At 57.8% G+C, this 18,758-nt stretch overlaps 3 protein-coding genes across 5 annotated transcripts; 1 reads left to right on the top strand and 2 right to left on the bottom strand.

The window, feature by feature from the left end:
- Positions 1 to 362: 362 nt before the first annotated feature.
- RPL36A (ribosomal protein L36a) lies at positions 363 to 2,377 on the top strand. Its single transcript, XM_042876726.1, has 5 exons — positions 363 to 425; positions 729 to 834; positions 1,057 to 1,124; positions 1,909 to 2,031; positions 2,310 to 2,377. The coding sequence occupies exons 1-5, from the start codon at positions 423 to 425 to the stop codon at positions 2,328 to 2,330; spliced, it is 321 nt and encodes a 106-aa protein (XP_042732660.1). The 5' UTR covers positions 363 to 422; the 3' UTR covers positions 2,331 to 2,377.
- GLA (galactosidase alpha) lies at positions 1,724 to 8,243 on the bottom strand. The gene is made up of 7 exons (XM_042876725.1): positions 8,083 to 8,243; positions 7,788 to 7,962; positions 7,530 to 7,707; positions 5,766 to 5,857; positions 4,678 to 4,839; positions 3,859 to 4,056; positions 1,724 to 3,742 (listed from the first exon to the last, which is right to left on the bottom strand). The coding sequence occupies exons 1-7, from the start codon at positions 8,241 to 8,243 to the stop codon at positions 3,479 to 3,481; spliced, it is 1,230 nt and encodes a 409-aa protein (XP_042732659.1). The 3' UTR covers positions 1,724 to 3,478.
- A 3,121-nt stretch (positions 8,244 to 11,364) lies between these two features.
- Positions 11,365 to 18,513, bottom strand: LOC122182869 (glycine receptor subunit alpha-4). 3 transcript variants are annotated; one of them, XM_042876504.1, is made up of 10 exons: positions 18,435 to 18,513; positions 16,614 to 16,747; positions 16,243 to 16,310; positions 15,725 to 15,948; positions 15,552 to 15,634; positions 15,226 to 15,366; positions 14,930 to 15,144; positions 14,343 to 14,492; positions 13,563 to 13,667; positions 11,365 to 12,034 (listed from the first exon to the last, which is right to left on the bottom strand). In XM_042876504.1, the coding sequence occupies exons 2-10, from the start codon at positions 16,690 to 16,692 to the stop codon at positions 11,747 to 11,749; spliced, it is 1,353 nt and encodes a 450-aa protein (XP_042732438.1). In that variant the 5' UTR covers positions 16,693 to 16,747; positions 18,435 to 18,513; the 3' UTR covers positions 11,365 to 11,746. The 3 variants fall into 3 exon arrangements, with proteins under 3 accessions (XP_042732438.1, XP_042732439.1, XP_042732440.1); XM_042876505.1 differs by lacking the exon at positions 13,563 to 13,667; XM_042876506.1 differs by lacking the exons at positions 13,563 to 13,667; positions 18,435 to 18,513 and adding an exon at positions 17,005 to 17,049.
- Positions 18,514 to 18,758: the final 245 nt, after the last annotated feature.

Raw genomic sequence — 18,758 nt, 5'->3', positions numbered from 1 at the left:
CCAGCAGGCCCGGGTGTGGGGACACGGCAGCGGGGACACAGGGCAGGACGAGGGGTTGGGGAGAAGGGCTGGATTGTGAGAACCAGGCCCGAGGCTGTGAGCTGGGCTATGGGGTGGGCAGTGGGTGGTGTGTGTGAAGGACAAGAGGGCTTCTCCTGCACCCCGTGTCCCTGCACCCCCGTGTCCCTCTGTATCCCTACTCAGCCCCGTGTCTCTGTGCACCCATATCCCCTACTCCACCCAGCAGAGCCCACGGCCCACAGCCGCCAAGCTCCTCTCTCCCATCCTCCCCCTCCCCTGCATTCCCCGTCCCTCCCGCCAGAAGGGGGCGCTGCGCTCCCAGCTCGCCTTCCTCTCTATGCTCCTCTCGCGTCTCCTTCCGCTTCCGGGTCGCTCCTTCTCTTCGGCTCACCAGCGGCAAGATGGTGAGCGTTAGCGGTGGCGGATTGCGGGTTCGCCTTTATCCGCTTCCATCCGTCTCCGCGGCGGCTCGTTCCGCCCTCCCGAGGCGCTGAGCGATGCGGGGGGCTGCTTGGCCGGAGGTTGGGCCGGGCCTGGGAGGCGGCCGGGGCCGTAAGCGCGGGGCGATGGCGCGGGGCCTGTCCTGGGCGGGGGGAGAGGGGCGGCGGGACGGCCGGGCCGCGCTCGGCAGCAGCCAGCAGCACCGGGACGGGTTGGCGTTTGTGCGGTTTCTGGCTGTACTGATCGGCTTCTCCCTGATCCTCCAGGTGAACGTCCCGAAAACCCGCCGCACCTACTGCAAGAAGTGCGGCAAGCACCAGCCCCATAAAGTCACCCAGTACAAGAAGGGCAAGGACTCTCTCCATGCCCAAGGTGAGGGCGGAGATGCTGTGGGCGGGGGGGCAGGGCCCAGGGGAAGGCAGTCTGTGCCGAGGGGATGCTTTTAGGCTCAGCACACGGCTGTGGTGGGAGCGGGGATTTTATGTGATCAGTTGTGCGGCTGGAGGTTGAGGTCTGCAGGTGGTTGGTAGGAATGCCAGCTGTGCCTGTGGCATATCTGAACTACTGCCTCAACGTACCCGTTTCTTCCTGCAGGGAAAAGGCGCTACACAAGGAAGCAGAGTGGCTATGGTGGCCAGACGAAGCCTATCTTCCGTAAGAAGGTGAGTGCTGCTCCCAGAAGGAGGGCTTGAAACCTTCCACACATTCTGCTGAAGAGGGACGCTTTTGCCTCCTCAACCGTGGTGTGTTCAGACCATACTGTGGCAGCTCCATGCAGGTGGAGCTGTCTAGGAACATGGTTTCCATCCCAGGCTGCTCCTCGTTCCTCATTAGGTCCCCTCTTTCTTACAGTGGAATGATGCAGCTTGTTTTTGCAGACAAGCTTCTGTGTGGAGCCTGATGCTTTAAGAGAACACAGTTTTAATGGACATAATGCTTTTAATGAAAGGAATTGTTGAAGCAGCAGTAGGAGTGGTGTGTTTTGTAACATGTGCTGCTGTCTGCCTTCCTCCTCAATTTATGGAGTGCCTGGAACTGTAGTCATATAGCATGTTTTCCTTCTGTGCTCCCACCTACCTTCTGCTAAGGGATGGGTGCTGAAATCTGTGCTGTTACAGCAGGGAAGCAAAACCTGACAGCCATTTGCTGGAGCAACTTTCCTCCTGTGCTACTGACCTCTGCAGGAGACCAACCCTGCCCCAGTAAATCCTTTTGCCAGTGTTCTTTAAAAACACCAGTAGGCAAAGGAGCAGACCCACTCTTTACTGGTCTTTAAGATACCTTTTTGTGTTTAATGGAGCAAGTCAGCTGTGTTTAGTCTCTTATTATGCTTTGAGAACAAGCTGATGAATCTTCTAAGGGTAGAGATAAGCAGCTTTTCTGAGAGCAGCAATTGATCTGCTTTTGGACACTTGGTTCGCTCATGCACTGCTCCTCACTTCCCAGGCCAAGACCACAAAGAAGATTGTGCTGAGGCTGGAGTGTGTGGAGCCCAACTGCAGGTCTAAGAGGATGCTGGCAATTAAGAGATGCAAGCACTTTGAACTGGGAGGAGACAAGAAGAGAAAGGTATGTGCGTGTACCAAGACTGGCTGATGATGGAAAAATCATCTGGGTGGGTATGAGCACAGCTGTGGCTTTGGGGAGAGCACTGCCAGCAGCACAGGCTGAGCACTCCCTAAGTGCTGAGTGAGGCTCTGTATCAAGGGGAGGATTTTCAGCAACATGGCAGCAGCCTGCCTGGAGTGGCTGCAGGAGGGACAGACAGCAGGCTGTGTGCTGCCAGGGTTGGGACAGGGCAAGATTCAGTGGTGAATAAACTCACACTCGTCTCTTCCTTCTTATAGGGCCAGGTGATACAGTTCTAAGCTGCATCCTACTCATTTTTGGACCATATTAAAGTATTTGGAAGTGATCTGTTACTTGGTTTTGTGTATTCTGTGCTGCTGGTGGGGTGAGGCTTGCAAGTACACTAACCCAACAGGAAGATGATCCTTGCAAAGGCAGCATTTCTTCAAAACCTCTTGTAAGCTGGGATCTCCCTCCTTGCTCCAAGAGGTGTGTAATAGATGTAGGGTGCAGGTGCATCAGATCCACTTTACTGAGCGTTGCTTCTGGTAATCATGATGATTTTTATAAAGAACAGTGACCTGTTTTCCAAAACTTGATTTAATTTTAGCCACCATGCTAAAATGTACAGGTAGGCCTGCTTAGGAACGCTTCAGTTGGAGTTGTAAACACAAACATTAGGACAAATCAAGGCATCCAAATTGTGCAGTAGCCTGGAAACAAGGGTTAAGTGTCTGTATCCTGCACCAGAAGGACCTTTAAGCTAAAGCAAGCAGTTATTTCTGGAAGGGAGCTCACTAAGGAAGGATTCCCTAGGGGCCCCATGAAGGGTGGTGTGGGGAACTGTCATCTAAAGGGGCAGCCATTGATGAGAGGAAGACTTGTGAGACTTGAAAGCCTCAAAGCTCAGCTCGGAGGCATCACACTTGATGGCTTTAAGCAGATGGCTGCAGAGAAATCAGCTGCTAAGAAGCACTGTGATTTAGACCAGTCCCTGAGCTCAGGAGGAGGTGCCCATTCTGAGGACGGCATTGAGTTTTTTCCAGCAGGAACAGCTTTTCACAGCTGTGAACTAAATGTCCTCAAGTGCTCCAGCCTGCCAAAGCACACAGCACAGCAGCTGGGCTGCACTGCCCTTGTGTGCCGGAAATGCTGAAGAGCCGCAGAACGCTGCATGCACCTCTTGCAGATCTTTGGTCGTGGTGGCAATGAGTTGTTGTTGCCCTGCTGGGGGCCTTGTGACCCCTTGGGAAAGGAGAGTTGGGCGAGATGCCAGAGAAAGGATAACAGGAGAGAAGCAGCACCCCTTTTTCTGCTGCCTCATAGTAATAAGTCACGGGCATTTGTTACAGTAGGCAGAAGGTTCAGCATCCAGAGGCTCTCAAGCAGCGAATGCTCTAGGACAAGAAGTGCAGAGCATGAGGCTTACAGAAAATAATCCCACCTCCTACAGCGGCACTACTTTGAGCAGCACAGTGCCTGTGGGGTTCACTTCTACACTCAGGGAGGAGACCCAGTTGTGAACCCCCCAGTCCCTGCTGGTTGGCAGGATCTGCTGGATGCAGCACGCTGGGTTGCAGGCCAGCCCATTGCCGAGGAAGGAGAGGGAGAAGGTGAAGTTCTGGGGTCCCCCAATTTCCTGCTGGTTTAGGACTGCCACAGCGTAGGCTCTGTCAGACAGGGGCCGTTCCCACAGCTCGAAGTTCTTGTCCTGCCAAGAAGAAAATAAGCCACAGGCTTGCGTTAGGGAAGGCAGAACTGGGTGTCTTTCTGAGGAAGCCTGCAGCCCGTGTTCCAGAGCACAGCCCCAGCCAGGTCCTGCTGTACCTTAGTGATGCGATAGCCCTGCTTGCCCAGCGGATCCTGGTTGATGGCGATCACCTCCTTGTTCTGGAGCAGCCCCTTGGCCTCCGGTTTCATGTGCCGCAGGTCGTTGGACATGAAGAGCGGCGCGGCCATGATCGCCCACATCGCCATCTGAGTCACTGCCTGGTCCCAGCTCAGCCCAAAGTTCCCAATCACCAACTGGGACAGGAAAAGAAAAACGCTTCCTAACGCTGCTTGCCAAGGAGAAACTGGGCCAGCAGGGAAGTGCTGGGAAGCAGCAGGATGCTAAGGGCGGTGCCCTGGTTGGGGACTGGTTGGATGGGCTGAGCTCTAGGAACAACACCAGCTGGCTGCAGATTAGCATGGCAATTCAGCATGAACCAGTGGTGGAAGTAAAGAAGGATCCTTACCTGGCAAAGCAGCATTCAAGAGCCTGCTCCTAGATGCAGCTATTCATTCCTTGCTAGTACCCAGCTTGGCACGGCACCCAAGGTTTTTTTCCCCCCTCTGATAGGAGTTGCACATCAGAGACTTTCTCCGATTCATATCTGTGTTTGTTAGGGACTGGCACTGGTTGTATAGGCTGCAGTACAGCCTATGCAGTGCTTCTCCTTCTGCACCCAACTGCTGTGTGCTCAGAGTGCTGTTCTGCTGATCTTTTCCATTTAGGGATCCCTCTCATCAAGTGCTTAATCCTAGGACTCCATCAGATCCTTTCCCCCAGTGTTTCTCCTCCCAGTCTCTCCCTCCCCACCCATCTCAGGCTACAGCTAAGGAAACAATTTTCTCCTGCTGCTGGAAGGGTGTTGCTCTACTTGCCATGTCAGGGTCATTCCAGCCCCCTGGCCCAGCTATCTTCACAATGCTGTCCTGATGAAGTGCTGTCCACTCCACGATGCTCTTGATGCTGTTCCAAGAATCATAGACATCATAAAAATTCCTCCAGTGATTGCAATACTGTTTGATCTCCGTGTAATTGGGCTGCCAAAACAATGAGTGTGGTTAGCCAGAGAGCCTGACTGTACAAGATGGAGACTGTACACGAGGCATCAGGGATATTGTGGGAGAGAACTTAGCTGACAGTGGATAGTATTCCATCTGAACGATGCTGGCTCCCTAGGATGCCTTGTACCCACCAGCTCCAGTCTGCCACATTCCAGACAGCACCATCCCAATTGTTTCCCTTGGGAGAACAGTTGCAGCCACCTAGCTCTGTTAGAAAATCTCTACACGTGCTGTTTTACCAAAGGTGGGATGGGACCAGTGGGATTAAACTGTGTCATCCTATTACTGTGACAGTAATTACTATTTCAGTAATCACTGCTGTTTCTCGGGTTTACTCCCTTTGGTGACTAATGCATCTATCTCTCTGGGAGGGAATGACCACATCCTGTCCTGGTGCACGGGGGAAGGCAGCTGTGGGTGGAGAGCAACACGGCACTCACAGACCCTGTCCAGCAAAAAACCCACATGTAAACAGCACAGAGCATTCCTGTTATATAGGCTGCCCTAAAACTCTCATTCCTGTCCCTCGAGGTGGCTGTTAGGCTGAGCAGAGCATCCAGGAGGAACAGCAGCAAGCTGCCTGCTAGCTGCATCTGCATCTCCAACATCTTGATGCTCAGCTCCCTGAAGAGGGAAAGCAGATGGATGCTGCTGGTCTTGAGCAAGCTCCAGCTGGGCTGTGCTTCCAGCAGCTTGTGCTGCAGAATCCTGCTACACTCTTTTCAGCAGAGAAGCAACTTGCCTCAGGTGCACCTCAAGGCTGTAGAGGAAAAGTGGTTTTCCTCCGCCTCGCAGTCTTGTTCTCCGTCAGACCGGAGAGCAGCAAATTCCTTGGGAGGCTGCTATGAAGTGCTAATGCCTTTCTGTTCTTCCCACTGTGAGCCCTGAGAAATGCTCCCTACCTGCTGCATGGGCCTCAGGTAGAAAGGCCATTCACAGGAGTACACGATGGGTCTGCCGGTCTTGTTGAGGGCCAGAGACATGTTCCTGTAACCTAAAAGAAGAGAGGTTACCCCATCTCCTTGCTCAAGGAAAGGAACTAAACCAGTGCCACAGGTTCAGATTTCAGCTTGACTCTTAAAAATCAAGGCTGAACATACTCTCATGACTCAAATAATAAAGGGAGGAGAGAGGAGCTCGTAGTGGCAGCCAGTCTCCTGCCTCCAAGGAGAGGTGAGCTGCTACATGGCTTTGCTATTTGTCCCAGGCAAATAGTCTGAGACTGCTGACCTCTACATCACCCACTACCCTGCTTTCAGCTGGGATAGAGGACATGGATGCAACCCTAGGAACAGGCTGCAGCTTTGCTGTGCGGTGTATTTTCCCTCTAGAATCATAGAATCTTTTGAATGGGAAGGAACCCTTAGAGGTCACTGAGACCAACTCCCTGCAACTGAGCAGAGACACCCACAGCTCCATCAGGTGTTCAGAGCCCCGCCCAGCCTGACCTCAAATGTCTCCAAGGACAGAGCACCCACCACCTCTCTGAGCAGCCTAAATACAAGTTGCTATCTTACCGAGCAACTGGGTACAGCACCAGTGGTTAACATTGTGGGAACACGTCCTTATGATGCATTTGTGCCATATGGACTGAGCAGGAATAAAAAAGGCACTAGCTTTGTCCTGTCCTTGTCCTCACACAGCCCTGTTAAGTCCCTTCCAATCAGCAGAGAGGGAAGGGAGCTTTTGCTCTCTCTCCTGGAACTGCTTCAGTACCACTGGGTTGCACCTGGCTTATCCATCTGATCCAGCCAGCTTCCAGCTCAGCTGTCGCCTGCGGTGCTGAGCTGTGCTCCAGGCCCCAACAGCCAGCACACATTGGACCAACTGGAGTGGAGCTGACTGTCACTTGGACAGGTTCTCTCTGCCAAACAGCCAGGAGAGAGTGCAGGATTCCTGCTGCCAAACACCGCGCCAGCAGGGAGAGCCCAGCCAACAGAAAACCAACTTCAGAGCCACATTGTTCTTCCTGCAAATCTGCACCTGGGGCACTGGGGTGTGCAGTGCTTGGAGGGGGTCTGCAGCCAGGAGCTCTGAGCACAGCACTGAGCTCTCTACTGCTGACCCACCAGCCTGTGCATAACTACTTTGGAAACAGCATTCATAAGGGCGCATTTAGAAGTGAAAATCCCAATAGGTTTGTTGTGCCAGAATTCCCTTCTATTTTTTTCCTGCTAACAGCCCTGATAACTGCCCTTCCTACTGCAGATACAAGCTATTCTAGCTCAGAGCTGATCCATTGTGGCACAGCTTCAGCAAAGGGATTCAGTGTCAAGCATGCAAAATGCTTTTGCTCTGCAATGAAAGCACTCCAGAAGTGCAAAGCCTTTGTGGTGCTAAGAGCTGATATGGCAGTCTGCAGACAGCTCCCAGAGAACGCAGACAGTACTTCTGTGCTCAGCACGACACAGTCTCTGGTGGGAGAAAGCTGCTTTCTCAAGCCACGCCTGAAAGCTCCGGGAGTCAGAACAGCCAAAAACCACTTGGGCCAGCAATATGCACTGCCCTAGAGAGAGAGCAGCCTTGCACTTGGGAACACTGCATGTAAGCAAATCCCTCAAAATGTGTACAGTCAGGGAAAAGCATCTCTCTAGAGCCCACCCCCTTGGCTGGGGATTGCTGACACCCGCAGAACAGCCCCAGCTGTGTCCCACCTGCTCGCATACCTTCTGCCAGCAGCCCCAGTGAGTCGGCGTTACAGCCATCAAACTTCAGCAAGTCCACACCCCAGGAGGCAAAGGTCTGTGCGTCCAACTCATAGTACCCATAGCTGCCGGGGAAGCCGGCACACGTCCTGTTCCCCACATCACTGTAGATCCCCAGCTTCAACCCTTTGGAATGGACCTGAGCTCAGCGGGCAGAGGAGAAGCCGTTGAGTCACGAAGTTCCCGCACAGCCTCTCCCTCCCCGCTCCCCGCACTCACGTAGTCCGCCAGTGCGCGGATACCGCCGGGGAAGCGCCGGGGATCCGCCCGCAGCCGGCCTCGTTCATCCCGCGTTGGCGCCATCCAGCAGTCGTCGATGCAGACAAACTCGTAGCCCGCTTCCTTCCAGCCATCCGCGACCATCACGTCGGCCATCTCGGTGAACAGCCGCTCGCTGGGGCCGGGGAGCAACGCGGGGGGGGGGACGCTGCAGCTCGGGCCGCAGCCCCGCAACGCAACGCCCCGCTCCCAGCACCGGGACCCCGGCTCCCCCTACCCCATCCCATCCCGGTACCTGACGCAGCTGTCCGGCTCAGCAGCGCAGTCGGTGCCGCAGAGGAAGCGCTCCCAGTGCAGCCAGCCCATGGGCGGCGTCCGCGCCACGCCGTTATCCAACGCCACAACCGCCGCCGCCGCCACAGCGGCCACCAAGGCCCAGCGCACCGCCGCCGCCATGACACCCGCCGGCCTCAGAGTCACGTGAGACGGGAGGTCGATCACGTGGCGGGGCGATCACGTGCCCCTGCGCATGTGATTCAGCCGCGGAGTCGCGGCCTGCTCCTCCGCCGCCGTGGGGAGGCGCCGTTCCGGCCCCGTGCCGTGTAGGTGCAGTCCGGCCGCGCCGTCCCCACGCGCTGCTTTCCATCCCAATGCTTGCAGCCCACCGGCACCCACAGAGTGCCCCACAGCACCGCGCGCAGGGCGCAGAGCTCAGGGCTCCGTGTACTGGGCTCGGGGCCAGCTCCGAGCTGCGGGTGTGTGGTGGGGGGACGGGGCCTGGCAGAGCCGGGCCCTGTCCTTGCACAGATCGCGGTGTTGCGGTGAGGCCCTCATCCTGCTCGCAGCCAGCCGGAGCTCCGTGCCCTGAGAGACGAACCCCAGCAGGGCCGGCCCGGCGGGCTGTGAGGTGACGATCTCTGCAAGCTCTGTTGTCACGCAGCCCCCGGAGCGGCCTCCTCGCTAGGTGTCCTCCGATCTCCGCTCTGGTGCGCCCAGGGAACAAAAGACCTTCAGAGACCGCGGTCAGATAACGGCACTTTGTTTGGGTGCGGGGTCCTCCCCCTGCCCTGGGGGGCTGCAGGGCACGGCTTCTCTGAGTGGGACAAAACACACCACAGAACTTCATGGCTTTGTTTTTCTTATGCCAAGCCACAGTCCGGAGCTGGGCTGCTTTCCATATTCCCGGGGCTGCGGGGCACTACAGATCTGACCCTTGCTTGCTGCCAAACCCCAGCACTCCCTTGCTCGTCCCTTCTATTTGGGGACCATCCTTGCAGCTCTGCTGCGCAGGTGTTGCTGTTCCCCAGCCCCATCCCTGAGGGTTGAGGATCATTAAATTCTTTACTATGAGAATGGTGAAGTGCTGGAACAGCTGCTCAGAGAGGTTGTGGATCCCTGTCCCTGGTGGAGTTAAAAGCCAGGATGAATGGGGCCTGGGGCAGCCTGGTCTACTGTCAGATACAGAGGTTGGTGGCCCTGCCTGTGGCAGGAGGTTGGAGATTCATGATCCTTGAGGTCCATTCTAACCCAGGCTGTTCTGTGATTCTCTGAATAAAAGCACAGAGCAGGGCCTTTACCCCCTAGCACCCATGGGTGCGCAGCAGCAGGAGGCAAGTTGCATGCATCTGCAGCTGCTGGGCTGTAAGTGCTGTGCTGGCAGGCGCTCAGAGAGCCGCCAGTGCTGATTATTCTGATTTTACTTTCCAGGAGTCACATTACCCCAACGTAACTCCATTAGCTTCCATTTACACCGGCAATTAACTCCGCCGCCGCTGCTGGTCGTGTGCCCACTGCTGCTTCCCACAGCAACTGGGACATGTCCTGAAAGTGCAGCATCACACAGGAGAAGGAAAATTGGCTCCATCTGAAATCCGTGGGCTTTGCCAGAGGGTGGCTGCTACCCATGCTGCACCCCCAGCCTGGGCATGGAAACTCGCCGGGACCACGGACTGGAGGGGCTTCCAGCTCCAGTGTGGCTGCTGGGAGCTCTGGTAGGGGCTGGGTGCTGCTGCTGCTGGCCCCTAAAAGGTGCCCAGATATGCTTGTAGGGCTGTGGGGCAGCAGTGCTCCCCTAAGAGTCTCCCACCACGGTGCCTGAGTGAGGACTCTCTCTGCTTGGCTGCAGCTAGAGCATGCAATTACTGCAGGTTGTCTTATGTTGGTTTTTCACAGTTCACTTTCTAAAATTCTTCCTTTTTCCTTTCTTTTTGGGAAGTGCCTGTTCCTACAATCAAGGTGCTTTGGGGCTGCCCCCCCGCTGTTCTCCCCTTTGAAGCCCCCAGGTACCCAGACCTGCTGCTGAGTAAAGGAGAGCAGCGAGGGCAGGAACACAGGAGCGCCGCAGGGTTTTGTTTCTCCCATCAAAAGAACAAGCCAAGCACTGAGCTGCAGGTCTCCGCTTTGCTTTCTCCCCTCTCTCTCACAAAAACCTCGCTGGGGCTCGACAGTGTGATGGAGCTGCGAGGTACAGGGCACCCAACAGAGCCGATCTGTGAAACTTGGCTGGGAGCACAGAGGGAGATTGATGTTTGCTTACGAGACTGGCCGTCAGCTGTGAGCTCTGCCTGCCTCCACGCCAGCTGGGGATGGGAGCGCTGGCCCAGGGTGGCACCGCAGGGTTGGCGTAAGCGCCCAGGACAGCTGGCAGCTCTCTGAGGCTGGCGCCTGCCCAGCAAGCCAAGGGAAGGATGGGACATTCAGTGTGTGTAGGTGTCCAAGCTCCACCGTGGGGCTGGAGCCCCACCCAGCTCCACGTCTGTCCTTCCTTGGGTCCTGTCCCCAAGGCAAAACCCTGTCGGATAAATGGAGACAACAAGGTCTGGGCATAATCTCGGGGCTCCCATTACCGCAAGGCTGGTGCACCCACATCCTTCCTGCAGACACGGGGTTCTGGGCAGAGAGAAACCCCCAACACGCCGCTGAAAATCCCAGACAGACTTTATTTGTGTAGGAAATCAATGCTTTTTAAAATCCCACCTTTGCTGGAGGTTTGGTCGGCCACCGTGTGCTTGCAGGTGCCAGCACCTCTCTGTTTGGGTCTGTGGGTGGGCAGTGGAGACCTGTGTGTCCAAATGGGCTTCCCCAAAAAAACTAATCTCTCAAGGCTGTTCCTGGGACAGTACAGTGGCAGTGGCAATGGGATGGAACCATCTTCACCCATCCTGGTGGAGCCCTGGTGTCTCCTCTGGATGCTTTTTCTCTTGGGGATCATGGGGATGCTTGCCTCATCTGTGAAATGAATGCGTGTGGCTCAGCAGGAGCTGAGAAAGTGGGTGCTGGGGGCTCCTGGTTACTGAAGAGAGGGAGAGGGCAATTCCTGCTTGAGGAACAGGGAGGGAAGCTGGGGCTGAGGGTGGGATATCTGCCCGGACTGCGCTGCCCTTTGTGTCCCTTGCCATGGTGCCTGGCACTTTGCTGTGCCATGGTGTTCCCAAGGCTGCTGAGAAAAGGGGCAAATCCCATCTCCATCCTGCCCACAGAACTTGTGGGGCTGCAGCAAAGTACCCCGTCAAAGATATGTGCCCCACCTGGGGCTTGCTGTGAGTGGGGGAAAGGAGAGCATCAACACATTTCTCTCTGTAGGACCTACGTCAGCATCACCTACTGCTTTTATTTCCTGCTAAGCATGGAGGATATCCAGGTCTGGAGGTCTGGAAGCCTTGCTGAGTTTTTAAATCGAGGGTTCGGATGCTCTCCTCTCTGGTGGAAGAGCAGATGGCGTGAGCCCACCCAGGGACAGCCTGGGGCTGAGGGAGAAGTCAGGGGATGGGGTCAGCAAGGCTGGGGCTGCCCACCATCTCCCACCACAGAGCTGTGGGCTGTGCAGGGGGAGAGGAGCACAGCCCCTCGCCCAGCTCACTGCTGTCTGTGGCTCGGTGACACAGCAGTCTGACACCCGCTCACAGCCTCCAGGCACATGGCAGCATCCAGCCAAGAGGTCCTTGGGCCTTTTGGGGGCCTCAGGGCACCGGGTGGATGTCCTCTGAGCGCAGCACTTTGTAGACAACCCAATAGAAGATATTGAAGACCAGGAAGGTGAAGGGGAAGACGGCTCGGGAGATGGTGTCGATGCGCTTGGCACGGTCGACGTAACGCCTGCGCAGGGTCTCCCCTTCCCGCAGCAGTGCACTGGCTGGGGGGGGGCTGTAGATTCCAGGACCCTCCCCAGCCCCATCCTTTGCCTGCAGGCAGTGGCCCAGCCCGTAGCCTCGGAAGTAGAAGCGGCTCTCACGGATGAGCTCTTCCTCCTAGAGAGGGAAAGTGCTGTCAGCCGGGCACCCTGCAGGGCACAGGGCTGTGCTGCATGCTCCGTGTGTGTGCCAGCCGTGGCTGTCTGCTTGGGTGGGTGCCAGTGCAAGGTTTGGTGCTTTTCCTGCACATCTGAGGCATGCAGGCAGAAGCCCGGAGGAGCACAGTCTGAGGTACGAGGGTGTCCATTGAGCACCTGCCTGCCAACACATCGTGCTCTAAACTGCCCCCAGTGAATCTGTGGGCAGCCTCAGAATCCTCAGCATCCACTTGGGTGCCTGGTGTGGGGCAAGTGGGCCCATGGGGGTGAGGGGTGCATGGGAGGATGCAGATCGGATGGGGGTGCGCGGCATACAGAGGTGTATGGCACACAAGAGTGCAGAGCACATAGGGGTACATATGGGGCACAGAAGGGTGCTGCAAGCACTGGGGTGCTGGGGGTGCAGGCACTGCTGCAGCAGCTGCTTGCTGAAGGGTGGAGGTGTGCTGGTGAACAGTTTGCTGGGGCAGAACCGTGCAGGGATGCAGGAGCCTCGCTGCCATCAGGGACCCCCAGTCCTCTCAAATGCCAGGGCTGCTGCCTCCCCACAAGTCGGCAGTGCCTGCGCTCCTCCCCACCAACAGCTGTGCTTCATTAGTGAGCTGTTTCATTAGGGAGTCACATTGGCCCAGCTCATTTACACTCTATGTGTGTCCATGGTGTCCCCACTTGGAGCTGAGGACATCCCCTTCATTCCATGCCCACAAGCAGTGTGGGTTTCGGGTCTCCATGCCTTCTCCAAGCAGTGCTGCCCACTGAGGTACACAGGCAAAGAGCTGCATCCTGCCCTGCATGGGCACCCAGCAGCCGGGGGCTCTCATGCAGAGAGCTGGGGATCTTTATTTAACTCAGCACTCTGCCGGATAAGCAAGATTTCCCAGCGGGGAGAAGCAGCAGAGGCTGAAATTGCTGAAATGCGCTCTCGTGTGCCGCTGAGCTGCTCTGCCCTGCTGCAGAGTGCTCACTGAGGGCACAGCAGGATGGGGGCTCAGAGAGAGCTGCAGCAGCCCCAGAAATGCACAGTTGGGATGTCCTCGTCCCCCAGCATCTCCGCCCAAACTGGGCAGCCTGCCCTGTGCCACCACTCCCTGCCATGTCTCCTCCCCACGTCTCCAGCTGCCAAGTGCCCGTGCATGCTGAGCCACTGCAGGGAGAGGAGATCACTGCGCTGGCTGATCTGGGTAGGCAGAGCCCCCACCCTGCTCCAGGTGCTGTCAGGGAGCTGAGGAGCTCATCACCCCAGCATGGTTCACTCCACTGCAAAGGGGGCGGCCTTTGGCCCCATTCTACAGCAGGGGAAACCGAGGCACAGAGCAGGGTGTCTCCAAGGAGCCAGTGAATTATACCTCTGGTCCCCACGGCCTCGTGCCCCGTGCACATCCCTGCCCTGCTCCTTCCTGCACCCTCACTTGTGGGAAGGGCTCCTGGGTGCTCCTTTTGGGGAAAAGGGGGGTGCAGGGGTGCACTGCCGGAGGGGTGTGCTTTACCCTGGAGCTGGAGAGCTGCGAGAGCGTCGCGTAGGTGTGCTCGCCGCTGTGCAGGCTGCTCGACTGCCCCAGGGACTCCAGGCTGGCCGTCCCGCTGCTCAGGCCCTTTTGGCACCAAACAGAAACAGGACAGCACGTGACCGACGGCTCTGCCCCTGCTGTGGGCAGAGAGCAGCCGTGGGGGGAGAGCAGCCCCTCCGGCAGCACAGCCTCTGAGCCAGGGGGCACTGGGAGCCTGGGGGACACATCCACAGGGCTTTCGCATGGAGGTCTGCATCTAACAGTGTCACCATATGGCAGGGCAGGCACCAGCTGCTTTCCCTGAGCATCACATGGGAAAGGAAAAGAAACCCTTGTTTCTTCTCCTGCCTTTTTAGAGCGGAGCGTCTCCCAGGGCAGGAGGAGAATGGCACCCATCTGGGGCCGTGCACCACATCTACTCCCTGTCCAGAGCACAGTGCCTCCCTGCAGCCAGTGCCAGGCTGTCCCCCCACATTGGGACGGGCAATGTCAGCCTGCTCCAGGGGACAGGAGTTGGACTCAGTGATCCTTATGGGTCCCATCCAATTCAGGCTATTCTATGGTTCTGTGACCGCGCGGCTCAGCTCTGGGCATCCCGCAGGGCAGGGAGATGCTCTGGGCTCCCTGTGCTGCCCGGCAGGCAGAAGAACTGCAATGTCCACAGCTCCCCAAGGTGCCATAGGAGACAGCCCTGCAGCCCCGGGGCTCCCCCTATCATCTTAGGGACACGTGGTGACAGCAGCAGCCGCAGGCACTCACCATCCTCTGCCTGCGCTGCCGCCGCCGCAGGCGCATGAACTCCTTGTGCTGCCGAGAGACGAAGTTGACGGCGGCGTATTCCAGCAGAGCAGCAAAGACAAAGAGCAGACAGACGGCCATCCAGATGTCAATGGCCTTCACGTAGGAGACCTGCGAGGGGAGAGGGATCAGAGCTGTGGGGCTGCGCCCCTCCCCACAGTCACAGCTCTCAGAGGTTCTCCCCAGAGCTGCGCAGTTCAAAGCTCCAGGAAGCCAAGTTCTCCCGAGGAGAATCCCTGGTGCCAGATGGCTTTGAGTCGTGGTTCCACTGGAAAAAAAAACAACAGGATAATACCCTGTAATTGTGCCATCTCTGTTGTTGGTCCATGGATATTGGGAAATACTGGATGTTAGGAAATGTGTGGACTCTGAAAGAATGGTGATCTAGGCTGCCCGGGGAGGTGGTGGGGTCACCATCCCTGGAGGCATTCAAAACTGTGGAGATGCAGCACTGAGGGACATGGTCAGTGGGCATGGTGGGGGGCGCTTGGGGATCCTAGAGGTCTTTTCTAGCCCCCCAGGGCCAGCATTGTGCCCACAGCACTGACCTTGGGCAGAGAGGCACGGGAGCCGGCGCTCTGAGTAGTCATGGTGAGCACAGTGGTGATGCCCAAGCCCACCCGCGCTGGTGCTGCATCCATGTTGATCCAGAAGGACACCCAGGAGAGGATGACGATGAGCAGGCTGGGGATGTACATCTGGATCAGGTAATAGCCCATCTGCCTCTCCAAGTGGAACTTCACCTCAATGCAGGTGAACTTGCCTGCAAGAAAAATCCAGCCTTGTGTGGGTGAGGGGGTCTGTGCCACGCCGAGGGGCAGTCAGGGGTTTCTGGGGATCTCACCTGTGTTGTAGTACTTGGTGCAGTAGCCCAGGTCCTTCTCATCCCTGAGGATGAACTGCGGCAGCGTCAGGCCCTCTGCCACCTGCACAGCCTCCTGCTCCTCCAGCCACTCAAAGATGAGGTCGTTCATGGTGTAGCCAACTGGAAAGGTGACAGATGGAGCCACGGGTCAGTAGGGATATGAGCCCATTCATCCCCACCCCAAATGACCTCCCCTTTCCTGCTTAGCTCCCCCAGAAACACAGAGATGCTAGCTTTTGGGATGGGACGGCATGTGATGGGATGCCACGGGATGAAGCAAGGCTCGAACGTCCCCAGGCACTCACAGCTCTCCAGCTGCATCGTGCACGTCTGGATGTCCATGGGGAAGTTCTTGAGATCCATGGGGCAGGAAAGGATCAGCGTCAGCCTGCAGGAGGCAGACAAAAGAGAGACTGGCTGAAAGATGCCCAACGGGACCAAGAGACAAGCCCTGCGCCAAAGGAGAAAGGCTCAGCACCTGATGCTGTAAAGCACGTTGCCGTTCTTGAAGATGCGCAGCAGTTTGTTGTCGGTGGTGACCTCGTGGAAGTTGGCCCCTTTCTCATTGGCAAAGAACAAATCTGGCTTCCAGATGGAGTCAAGCATGGAGGGGTCGAGGTCGAGCGAGTCGTCGGGGTACTCGCGGTAAGCCAGCCGGGGGTCGTTCCACTGCTGCCGCAGGAAGACGTTCACACGGTAATCCTGGGCAGAGGGCACTCGTCAGTGGGAGCCCCACAGGGCTGGGGGAAGGAGGAGGTTGATGGTCTGAAGGCTTTGCAGCAGCACAAATAGGCTTTATAGGGCTTCCCCAGTGCAGATCCTCGTGCATTTGAGGATGTTGGGGGCAGCAGCCTGTCACAGCGCTCCGGCTCCAGGGGGATCTGTGGGAGCCCTGAGCACCGACACAGCCCTGGCACTGACACACACACACACACACACACACACACACACCCCAGGCAGCATCCCCTGCAGAGGAGCCTACTGCCAAACCCTCACCATGGTCGTCTCGGTGACGGAGCCGAAGCTGTTGATGAAGATGTTGCACGTCACGTTGACGGGTGGACCTGGAAAACAAGCAGGCAGTGTGCAGCTCTCACTGCTGACCAGCACCATGTTGGTGTGGGCACAGACCCTGCACCCTATGTGTGCTGAGCAGCCCTGTGCCCACTATGGTCACCCCATGGTGCATGGAGGGGAACCCCCCACCCCTCCCAAACTGCCGTGGGAAAGCAGGCACAGACAGCACGGGTACAACTGAGGAGAGAGGAATGTGGGTCAGGGTCCTTTCCCTACATCCGTCCCCTGGGTTTGGGCAGCCCTATGTGTGGGGCACTGCCAGCCCCAGTAGCTTCACACCCTCCCCTTACCTTTGAAGTTGGGTCGGATCCGGGCATCGTACCCTGACGTTCGTCCCATGAGCTTGTCCAGGAAATCAGAGGGTGACATGGGCTGGGGTGCGCTGCGGGAGTGGGATTTGATCTCCTCCCTCCCTGAGACCAGCCTGCAGACAGAGGGGGGGGGGGGCTCAGCTGGCTGCCAGCACCATAAAGCTCCAGGCACAGCCCTGCAGCCCAGGGGAGGATGTGCACCAGCCCCCAGCACGCCTCATACCCAAGGCTGGGAAGTGCTTGGGGTCAGGTGTCCCACAGCGAGGACAGAACACAGTGGTGATGGCCCCAAGCTGTGGACACTGGGCTGTCCCTGTGGGTAAATCACCAGCCCCTGCCTGGACCTGTGGGGGCTGTGTGGATACAGCACCTCCCGAGCGCTGGCTGCCCCTGGGCAGTGAGGAGGTGACCAGGAGCACAAAGGGGATGGTGGCACCGCGGAGTGACACAGCCAGAGAGGATCAGCACAGCCACGGCGAGGAGCTGACATGAGCTCTCCCACGCAGCACTCCTGGTGATGATGGAGACTTATTTAAACTGACCTTGGAGGGAATATTTTCGTGAACGCATCTCCGCCTGCCAGTTCCTCTCCTTCTGTCAGTTTATAATGATCATTTCAAGGAACAATGCGAGAGACATTCGCTCACCACATTGCCAGGCATGCGGCTGTGATGGAGAGGAACGAGCTGGAGATCTCTGGACACAAAGGGAGCTTTGAGCATGCTGCTGGTGCGTCCTGCTCCCGTTTGAGGCTGCAGACCCCATTGCCACAAGCAAGGGAGGGTGCTGGGGATGGAGCTGGGGCTCTCCTGGAGCTGTGGGCAGGCTGAACACTGTGCTCCTACCTCTGCTCAGAGGAGTGGGAGTCCTCCGTGGAAGAATCTCAGCTCCTCTGAGTAGCAGAGCTGGGGGCAAAGGCTCTGCTGCAAGCTGAGCTGCATGTCCCTGGGCACAGCTCATGGGGCACAGCCTCCCCGAGGGCCCTGGTGCTCAGCACAGCACCCCATGCATTCAGGGAACAGTAGGGCTGGAAAACACTCCTATCTGCCTGAGAGCACCATCCCAGTGGAAGCGATTTCCGCTGGTGAAATGATGACATTTGGATGCAATTTTCCCCCTCCTCACCACAAAGGCTGCATCCTTCCCACGCTGCCTCAGATACATCAGGACAGGGAGCCCCAGGGGCACTGCAGCCCCCCCACCTGTCCCCTGCATCCTACCTTGTCCCAGTGGCATCTGGGGATGGTAGAGAGGGACGAAGGGACTCGGGGGCTTCAGGTCCTCCACCTAAAACGTTCCATGGGACCTGGGACTGTCCTGAGCACCCCTCCCCCCCATCAAAAATAATAATAATAATAATAACAATAATAATAATCCCTGATCTGGAAGAAGGTCTGGGCACCTCAGGGGCGTTGCTGTGATGGAGAAAGAGCTGCGTGGGCCATCGCCTGGTGGTCCCTAAGGCTCCTCGGTGAGGGCTGTGCCCCGGGTTGGGGGCTGCAGGGGGCGGGCGGCACCGCGCAGGCAAAGTACCTGGGGGTGCGGGGTCCCGGAGAAGGTCCTGCTGCCGGGGATGGGGGTAAGGATGAATATGGGGGAGGAGGGGGTTCCACAAGAAGGGTCCGGGTTGCTCGGGGACGTCTGGATCGCGGGTGGGGGTCCGGTCGCAGGACTGGCAGAGGACGTTTTGGTCCCGTTTGGGAGAATCCAAGTCCCGGCGGGGAAACCAGGCTCCCAGAGCGAGGGGGGAGGGGTTGAAGGGGGTCCCGGAGGAGGGAGAGCACCGCGCTTTGCGCTCACCTGAGCGGGCCACGCCGGGGCGGGAGGCAGCCGAGGAGGAGAAGGAGGAAGGCTCGGGCGCCGGTCCGGAGCGCGCCCATCCCGCCGCAGCCAGCAGCCCCGCCGCCCCGGGCGCACGGGCATGACCCGGCCGGTGGCGGCGGTTCCCCCGCACCCGCTCCCGCCGCACCGGGACCGCCGCCGCCCCTCGGCCGGCCCCTCTCCTCATAGTCCGGGCGAGCGGGAGCCCGCCGACAGGCTGCGGGCACTGGGAGCCGGGCGGAGCTTCAGGCCGGTGCGGCGGGGAGGAGGCGGGCACGGTGCGGGGAGACGCCCGCCCCCGGC

Source organism: Lagopus leucura, unplaced genomic scaffold (genome assembly GCF_019238085.1).
Source record: "Lagopus leucura isolate 7727_CA_CO unplaced genomic scaffold, USGS_WTPT01 Super-Scaffold_100016, whole genome shotgun sequence".
Classification (NCBI taxonomy): domain Eukaryota; kingdom Metazoa; phylum Chordata; class Aves; order Galliformes; family Phasianidae; genus Lagopus; species Lagopus leucura.
The sequence above is the reverse complement of the archived record's forward strand: the minus strand, read 5'-3'. Positions and strand labels throughout refer to the sequence as shown.

Excerpts from the sequence above, each read along its gene's own strand:
- RPL36A (XM_042876726.1), top strand. Across the intron at positions 1,125-1,908 it reads AGCCTATCTTCCGTAAGAAG|GCCAAGACCACAAAGAAGAT; the intron begins GTGAGTGCTGCT and ends CTCACTTCCCAG. Across the intron at positions 2,032-2,309 it reads GAGGAGACAAGAAGAGAAAG|GGCCAGGTGATACAGTTCTA; the intron begins GTATGTGCGTGT and ends TCCTTCTTATAG.
- GLA (XM_042876725.1), bottom strand. The coding sequence starts at position 8,243 with ATGGCGGCGGCGGTGCGCTGGGCCTTGGTGGCCGCTGTGGCGGCGGCG. Across the intron at positions 7,708-7,787 it reads TCCGCGCACTGGCGGACTAC|GTCCATTCCAAAGGGTTGAA; the intron begins GTGAGTGCGGGG and ends CGCTGAGCTCAG. Across the intron at positions 5,858-7,529 it reads ACTGGGGCTGCTGGCAGAAG|GTTACAGGAACATGTCTCTG; the intron begins GTATGCGAGCAG and ends CTCTTCTTTTAG.
- LOC122182869 (XM_042876504.1), bottom strand. The coding sequence starts at position 16,692 with ATGTCACCCTCTGATTTCCTGGACAAGCTCATGGGACGAACGTCAGGG. Across the intron at positions 15,367-15,551 it reads CACGATGCAGCTGGAGAGCT|TTGGCTACACCATGAACGAC; the intron begins GTGAGTGCCTGG and ends TCACCTTTCCAG. Across the intron at positions 15,145-15,225 it reads CACCAAGTACTACAACACAG|GCAAGTTCACCTGCATTGAG; the intron begins GTGAGATCCCCA and ends TTTTTCTTGCAG.